The sequence below is a fragment of the Morone saxatilis genome, unplaced genomic scaffold (assembly GCF_004916995.1).
Source record: "Morone saxatilis isolate NCDOM2014 unplaced genomic scaffold, NCSU_SB_2.0 Contig20, whole genome shotgun sequence".
NCBI lineage: Eukaryota > Metazoa > Chordata > Actinopteri > Moronidae > Morone > Morone saxatilis.
In genome coordinates this window covers 23424016-23432773 of record NW_023339763.1, presented here as the reverse complement: position 1 = coordinate 23432773, position 8758 = coordinate 23424016, and the positions used below count along the sequence as shown (strand labels likewise).

At 39.9% G+C, this 8758-nt stretch overlaps 2 protein-coding genes across 2 annotated transcripts in view; both read right to left on the bottom strand.

The window, feature by feature from the left end:
• panx3 (pannexin 3) overlaps positions 1-8758 on the bottom strand; it is a 12181-nt gene that overhangs the window by 2381 nt on the left and 1042 nt on the right. Inside the window, exons 3-4 of the mRNA XM_035666050.1 lie at positions 7915-8042; positions 924-1201 (exon numbers count right to left, since the gene is read on the bottom strand). Coding sequence (XP_035521943.1) covers positions 924-1201; positions 7915-8042 — 406 coding nt within the window. The remainder of the gene's footprint in view (positions 1-923; positions 1202-7914; positions 8043-8758) is intronic.
• LOC118331424 (homeobox protein PKNOX2-like) lies at positions 5999-8331 on the bottom strand. Its single transcript, XM_035666352.1, has one exon. It carries the CDS (start codon positions 8081-8083, stop codon positions 7742-7744), a length of 342 nt encoding a protein of 113 aa, XP_035522245.1. The 5' UTR covers positions 8084-8331; the 3' UTR covers positions 5999-7741.

Sequence of the window (8758 nt, the reverse complement as noted above, 5' to 3'; positions counted from 1 at the left end):
CAGACACACATTACTGTTCTAAGCAGACTATTTGTAAGTATGTCTCTTTTTCAGTGAGCACAGAATATCGTTCCACTTTCAGCAGATGAATGTGAAAACGCACATGTGTGTCCTCATCAGGATGGGGGACAACTATATCAACCCATAGCACAGATCAAGCAAACCTCTCAACAACACATACAACATAAATGCAGCATTATGGTTGCTGGAAACTTTATAAAGGAGTAAGCGTCCTGGAGCTCTTTAGAAAAGACCAACTTTCGGGATGCCCAGACAGCGTGCCCCATGTAGGCACAGGAGTCTTTACTGCAGTGGCCCTGTTGCGATACTGACCGCGACCCTGCTGCATGTCACCCCCCGCCCACCTCATTCGCTGTCAATATTCAACTGCTATTATTGAATCAAAAATCTAAATGCTTAAAAAGCTCAAAAAAGAAAAGAAAACGACTTTCACTTCGACATGACAGCTGTTAGCATACTGTCAGAAATGACTCATAAGCTACCAACAGCCTTGATAATGACATATTAATTGATTGACACATACATACATATCAGACTCAGTTGAATTTAGACGTGTTGTGAATGGTTTATGTTTTTATATTTGTAATTAATAATGAGTGGGACAGAACATGATAAACGTCTATGTAAGCAATGAAAACAAGTATAAAGTTATAATTTTTATTCCAAAAAGTGTGGTGAAAACCGGGACAATGGTATTCAATGTTAAAAACTGTGTTTTACAGATATTTGTTGTAATTTGGCTACCGTATTCTGAGGTCACAGATGTTACTAGTTTACTGTCATTGTTAACCGCTGACATTATCTTCTTTTGTAGCCCTGATGACACCCTATTCGTCCTCCTGGCATTGACAGAGCTGACTGAGTGTGGAACAGCAGGGCTGCAGCCAGGGCTTCAACATCACGTTCCATGCAGACATCTGGCTCTCCACAGGCTTTACTGACCTCTGATGCCTCTCCCTGGCCTCCTCCATCACAGCAAGGATGGAGTAAAAGGCCGGCTCGGTGTCAGGAGTCAGCGGTGTGGTCTCTGATGGGTCCCTCGAGAGATCAAAGAGCAGTGGAGGATTGTGGTAGGTCACATAGTCCGGCGTGCAGAAGCAGACATGAGTGTGGAAACAGACCGTCTCGTTCTCTGGATAGAAGTTTTGTGTGAAGTAAAAGGCTTTCCACACTGAGCTACCTGAAGAAAAAATAAAACCGCTAAGTGAAACTTCTTGCCTTGAGGTGAGTGAGTGAGTGTATTTTTGGGCAGTTTGCCATGTAGATGAGCTGTCTGAATCTTATCTAACTGACCCCTACAGCAGCCACAGCTGGAAGAAGCACACAGTGAATAAAGCCAAGCTGCAGTTTTTGTTTCTGCAATTAAACTAAGAAGTAAAATTTGCTGCAGATACATAATCTACCATCTGTCATTGCTGGTGTGTTTAAGGATCCTCTGACATCTGAGATTCAAAAGTGAGCTGCTGAATGGAACCTTTTTAATGCAAAAAATTCAATAACCAAATTTCGTTTCCATCCACCAACGAATATTAGGAGTTCATGAGATAAGCAGTGGGTGGCGCAAATTGTCCAGCTGGAAAGAAGAGGATGACACAAAATTACATACTTCAAATAGCGCCAGTCAAACCTCAAACAATGAAAAACAATGCAGGAGACAGGATGGAAATAGTAATAATAGACATTTCTGTAGAGCCAAAATATTTTCACATCAAACCCAGTGAATTAAGGGTTGATTTTGATCAGTTTGAGGACATACAGTACAAAGGTGATGATGTTGGATGATGCGGCTCCAACCAGGACTCTGACACTGACCAACAAAGACACGGCAGGGACAGGAGTGGCGTAAAGTGGGAGAGGAGCAAGAGAGACATCAGACCGGCAGTAACAGTGTGTAAAGCCAGAATATTGTTACATGTAACTCAGTGAGATATTAGAGTTGGTGTTTGTTAGAACAGTGATTAAGATTAACCAAAACGGTTTTGGTGAGTTGTATTTTGTTTCTGTTGAGTTTGAATGAAGTGTGTTTTAAGATGGGTTAACAAGGCAATTTAAGGTACAATATGGAATATCTGTTGTTAGGGGGTATAGAAGAGAGATATGACGCCATAGACAGGCGTTCGGTGAAACGCATCATAGGTGCCTTTTTAAATGTCCTTTCTTTGTTTAGGTAAAATGTGCTGTACTTGCCTGTGCTATCAGTTTTTCCGATATCAATTTCTGTATCAGCAATACCTTCAATACAAAATGTGGTATTGGTTATCGGCACGTACACGTGTGCACCGATCCGATACTACATAGGCCTAATTTATCAACTCCGAAAACCAACTTCCCAGCAGTGTCCCGTCCATTTTTTCCCCCAGGATAGCAAAGTCACAACCTGCCCTATTCTGATTTTGACAAAGGGTTTAACCTGAGTCAGGCCATTCAACAATGATAGCAATCATACAGGCTTAGTAGTATATACACAATGCACGCAATTGTATCGGAATCGCTATCGGAAAAGAAAAGAAATGTATTTCAACATCTCTAATTTTGTTTGTGCTCCATACCATGTGATCATGATCATGATCAATTTCCCATTTGTGGGATCAATAAAGTCTCTCTGTGTCTTATCTTATATGTAATCATCAACATAATACCCAACCCCAGTCCATCCCCATTTGATTGTGGAGTAACGTTTTGAAGCATTGAGTTGGGCATTATGATCGTTGCAATGATGGTTTGTGAGAACCACTGGAGGGGACATACTGTAAGTTGAGCTGTGCTCATTGACTGAGCAGGTTTGACTCGTACGTCATATACGTTCTCGTATTACAGCTAAAGAGTACACAAAAATATGTTTCTGAAACGATTTTACAAAAGGTAGCCACGCCTAAAACCATACCCTTCTTTACCATCTAAATTGGAACATAATTTACGAAATGAACCATTTTGTAAATTATGGTCAAATCAATTCATGCTGTATGGAAGACAACTTGAGAAACTAGGAATTGAGACCATAAACTCATAAGGAAACTTTTTACTGAGCTAATAAATCAAGAGAGAAGTCAGCTCATTTCTCCATTAGAGTGAATGGCATCAGTTTTTTATTGCAGCCAATGGAGCTCCCCCTGTTGGCCTTAACATAGAATGCAGGTTTTAAGACACTTCGCTTTACAGACCTGGAAGCTCTGTCCATTATGTATACTGTCGATGGCTACAATGTTACAGTGTGTTCACATTGTTATTACATAGTAGATAGAGGAAGGAAGCTCCAGGGTCCGGTTGCACACTGTGGTAGCTGTCAAAACTTCCACTGTGCTAGTGCTAATGCTCTCTGTACTGACCATCAACATAAATAAAGATGGACAACATAATAGCTCAAAACATCTTGATCGCCCTCTGGTGGCTGACTGCAGTATAGGTCATAAAGCCTGCTGCCTCCTGGTAGTAGATAAGCCAAATTAAAAAATGAAAATAAACAATAATAATAATAAACTACTGCGCAGACTCTGTCTCTGAATGACTCTGTCTCTGAATGATGTCATCAGCGCAAGATAGCAGCTGCTGTATTCAGATATTTTGATTTTTAATTTTTGTACAGTGGGAAGAAGTGGAGACACAATGTCCATTTTTTATATGTCTATGGCACTGACAGTACGCTCTGCACTGGAGGTTTCAGGTTTCTTTGCTGGTGATTGGCTTGATTTGAATTGTTACGTAATCTAGCTCAGAATTTAGGGAAGTGTGCAGACAGCTCCCTCTTCAGTAAAGGAATGTGAAAACACATCTCTAGTGGCAAACTTTGCACAGGAGGGGATCTTTAAGTATTAAATTCACTGAACAATGAACCCTGCTGGCCTGAAGTGAACCACCGTATACAGCAACAACCTGACTCTTTATTAATAACAAAATACACTAGTAAATTATTCATTACCCGTTCTGCTGCAGTGGCTAATGCCATCCCATGATAAATGAAATCACCCCCGTAGCTACAGTATGGGATAGATTATTATGTTTACATTTTATCCCACTTGGTGCTCTTACTGCTCAGACTGGGCCACTGCCTACTCTGCTCCTTTGACCAGAACACAAAGTTGTTTGTTGAATAATAGCAGAATGTTCTCATGCAAGCTTTTTTTTTATATCATTTGAGTGATTTTTCTCCCACATATGAAAGCTTTTCCTACCTCATGGTTATAAATATCACCTCATCACATGTTGCCTACCCCCAGCCAGGGGCGTTTCCAGAGGGTGGGACTGATTTGCTACCCCAAGTGCCACCCCATTGTCCTTACCTGTTCCACTCCACACTGTCTTTGTTGTTGCAGTGATCTTTGTTTGAATTTGGTACCAACCATGCTGTGCTAGCATTTTTGCCATTTTTTGCATGTGGTATAAATATATTCATTATTTTAGTCTAGTGTATTTGAATATTTCTGCAAACTGGAGTCCAAGAACAGTATTGGAATTGCATAAATTGGAAATGAATGGAAAGCTGAGACACATACTTCATGCCACCCCTGCATCAGTCAATGCCCCCCAGTCAAAAAAATGTCTAGAAACGCCCCTGCCTACTCCTAATACACAGTATTATTTTGAAACCCTACACAGCCTCTGCAATTAAAATTCCTCCTACCAGAAAATATGGCTGAAAGAGGAGAAAGTTAGCAGAGGTAGACAATAACAGATATTTAATAAGTGCTGCTGCAAAAAGATGGACCTTTTTTAAAGAGGGGCAGAGAAATAATGCAAGTATGCAATTAGACACAAGCGTACAAGCTGGTGCGAAAACAATACAATTTAGCTTGTGCAGCAAAACTCCCACAGGAGTGATTACCGTCTACTCCCCGGGAGTAGAACCCACATTTCAGAAGTTGAAACCCCGTGGTCGACTGGGTTCTTTTATGGTAGCTGGCTGAAAAGGTGGGAGAGCGTTTTGGTTGGCGTCTCCCTGCGAGTTAAATCACAGGCTAGAGCAGTAAGCAGTGGGTGACAGGAAAACGAGGGAAGTTAAACCAATATTTAGACCGCTAACTCTGTAATCTGTAAATATGTCAAAATGAAGCAGGGCCTGAGAGGGTTCACACAGTCTTGCTCTTTATGTGTATCAGGGAACAAATATCATGTTAACTGCCTAGTGTTTTTTTCTTTTTGTTTAGCGCTCTAAATATTCTCATGAATAAAATTTCAAAATCAAAATTCAAATCAAAATCACCTTTACATGTTTTAATTATTAAAATTGGTCTATTGAAACACAATAGATTATGACAACAAAGTGTACAAATGAAATAGAAATATTCCCTATTTTCTGTCACTTGCTCTGGAAGATCCATTTAAAAAAAGCAATTGAGAAAAGAATATTAATGAGCAACAAACTTCACGATGAACAATCAGAACATTCAATATAACATGGTTGTTTTTCTTTTGCTAGACATCTTCACATTAGAAACGAGCGACTCCATTTTCGTGTTTTAGTACAAAACAGAGAGCTGAAATTGTTTCACAGTTTCTTCAAAATCCTTCACATAAAATTGAAAGAGACCTTAACTGCTGAGTTTTTTTATTCTCTCTTTCTCATTTTCTTCAAAATTGTCCTCTTCCTTGAAAAAGTTTGCCAGTAAACGACATTGCCTCTGTCGCTTTGGGACTCCAAAGTCATCGGCCGTGCGTCCTCGGTGTGATTTCTCTCGTAATGTGGGCAAGACAGTTTTGGCAGTGCTCGCCATGCTCTTATTTTGTGACAGAATCCCCCAAGGTCACAAAAATACACAAGCAATTTTCTAAGAGTTGTCGGCTGAAGTCAAGTATGTGCATGGCCACCAGCTGATACATTAGCCTTATTCAGAAAGTTTGCAAAATCTACAGTATATGCAGAAGCAACTGTTATTGTCAGGTTGTTCTTTGAGCTACTCTCTGAGGCCACACAAAATAAATATGCAAACTTTCAACACTAGAATGCAAACATATGAAAAATCTAATATACATACTATATGTGCAGTCTGTATACACTGGGTTCCTAGTTTTTTTTTTTTTTTTTTGCTTATGGGATAAGAAAAAAACATGTTTCAAAAGTCATGCTCGAAAAAGGTTTGCTGCAGCAATGAGTCAAGTGTTGCACTCATGAGGAAGAGACATGCCGAGTGTTGTTCGACCTGAGAACCTATGAGTCATTTAAAAAGGCGTGAATGATGTCCCAGCAGTAGAAGCCAACATATAGTCACTTCTGCAGATATTTGGACAGCATCACACCCTTTTTTTCCCTTTGACTCCTCATTCTTATTTTAGGAAGTGAAATGACACATTAACTGTAAAGTTAAAGTGCAGACTTGTCAGTTGAAAAGTGAGACCTACTTTGAGTCACATGAAACGAACAGTTAAAAAAAACCTATAGCCCCTTTTCATAACTCATTTCATGCTGCCAAAATATTTAGACAGATTACATTCAATTAAAGGTTATATATAGAGAAACATTAATATAGCAAACAACAACAATTTGCTATGTAAAGTTACAGTGGAGTCATTGTGTCCTGAGCTGACAATGTCGTTACACTACTCCCTCCGCTCTCTGTGCTTTGTTTCCATAGCCGGTCTGCTCCCTGTGCAGCTGAGGAGAGTGACTGAAACTGCTTTTATCATCTACATTGGTGAATTAAGGATTTAAACCAGAATCAAACCAGAGTTTGTGATTGTTGGAAGAGTGGAAAGACTAACAAAGATGTTTTTGGTGACATTTTTTTGTTTTTATTTTTTTTAGTAAAAACAATTAGCGTAGGTAGTGAGCGATAGCAAAATTACGGCTGTTTCTGGTTAAAGAAAATGTAATATTTCTGTAGGCACCCTTTCCTTAGTGTTGTCAGATGTTTAGAATAACAATCTGAGTCTGTCAGTGGCCAAAACAAGCACTTTGAATGGAGTTACTATGTGATACATTACGGATATTCTGAGAGGCAAAATGAGCATGGAGTATGGCAAGTTATATTACGATATCAAGAATATTTTCACATGTAACTTAGTGAGTTGAGGTTTAATTTGACAAAACCAGAGTTGGTGATTGTTGGAAAGACTGAAAAGTTTTATTTTGTTTCTGTCCCATTGTTTTGGTTTGAGATGCTGGTGCTCTAGTGCAACACCAAGTGGCAAGTGAATTTCTATATATAACCTTTAAGCAGTTGTTTTTCACAAGTCAAAACTTCTCACTGTGCAAAGATTTTTTGGATCCTTGTGCAACAACTCAACACTCCTCATTGTCCCGTCTAGCATTTCCTTTTTCACTTCACTTTAACCTGAATTCAAAACAGCTTGAAAATGTCATGGCTCTCTGAAAGCACCGGACATAATCATCTTTTTTTCTGTCGCTCTAACAGTACTCAATTTAAAACCAGCAGTAATCTTTTCAACCTTTTAGTTCCTGTGCCATTTCCTCCCACAGATAACAGACTGAAGAGTAAAGAAATGTGCTACTATCCAAATATTTCAAGAGCTCACTGCATGAAAACATACTATAGTCAAATGAAACAACACATATTCATCAGTAAACTATTATTCATCCTCTATAATCATGATCATGGTGTGTCCAATTAGACTCCATGGTGGCTCTGCACAAGAGTCTCTGATGAATTTGGAGAAATACACCCTTAAATGCTCTCAAGAGTCACTTAGCATTTGAGTCGTCCTAGTTGAGTTTGAATATAGCCGAACTGAGAGGGACAACTGAGGTCAAAGTTCATACTCTATTCCACTACTCCAGTTCCTCTCTGTGCTCCATGCTCAGATCTCTCCTCCCCCCTCCTCCTATGCTGGACATTTGCCTCCCCCTGTCGTTTTCCTCCTCCCCGTCTTCCTCCTCATCTTCCTCTTCCATTCCTTCCTCCTCTTCCTCCTCCTCCTCCTCTTCGTCCTCCTCCTCGGTGCCGTCCATGGAGTCGTCCGCTCCCAGCATGGCTTGCTGCATGGCCAGGGTGGCTGAGTCCGACGACAGCGACTGGAGGCTGTCCATGCTCAGTGGGTCTGAAGGGAGGCAGGGAAACAGAGCAGAAAAACTATAAATGGAACATTCTAGCAAAAATTCAGACATCTGCATTCATCTGGATAGTATTTAGAAAGTATTTAGTCTGCTTTCAGACAACCGAGGTATGTATTAGCTCTAGAATGAAATCTATACTGAAGAATATCTCAATACAGGGACAAACATCTCGGACTAAAATGGGCCCTGACATGAAAAAGCACACATTTCCCTTGTATTATTGTTGCCCAATTAGACCTTTTTCACAGCAGTAACATGAAATAGTAGGGTAAACATAGGTGTTACCAATGATACTGATGGCTGCTATTGTGCATGTTTACTAGCTGGAAAGGCACTGCTACACTAAATGGACTGAAACTTAAATAGTGTCATTAATAACAACTGTGTTTAGCCTACTATTTCATGCTGTAAAAGGGCCTATTCTCAAGAGAGTTGGACTAGTTAAACAGATGCAACTTTTAATTTGAGTCTTTGTTTTTGCCTTCACATCTTGAAGATCTCAGATCAATCAAATAAGAGAGTCAATAGTGGCACCTAGTGGTTAAGATTGGAACACACAGGATTCAATTTTTAGTCCCCCTCCAGTCAAAAATCGGTTTCTCTTCTTGTTGTTGAGTTTGACTCTAGAAGGATGTTTTCACATTCATCTGCTGAAAGTGGAAAGTTTCTCTGTGCTCATTGAAAATCTGATTTTAAGGGGCGGGGCCTACCAGCATGATTTGTGACATCACA

Bases quoted from the DNA above. Each gene is read 5' to 3' on its own strand.
- LOC118331424 (XM_035666352.1), bottom strand. From the start codon at position 8,083: ATGCAGATGTCTGAATTTTTGCTAGAATGTTCCATTTATAGTTTTTCT.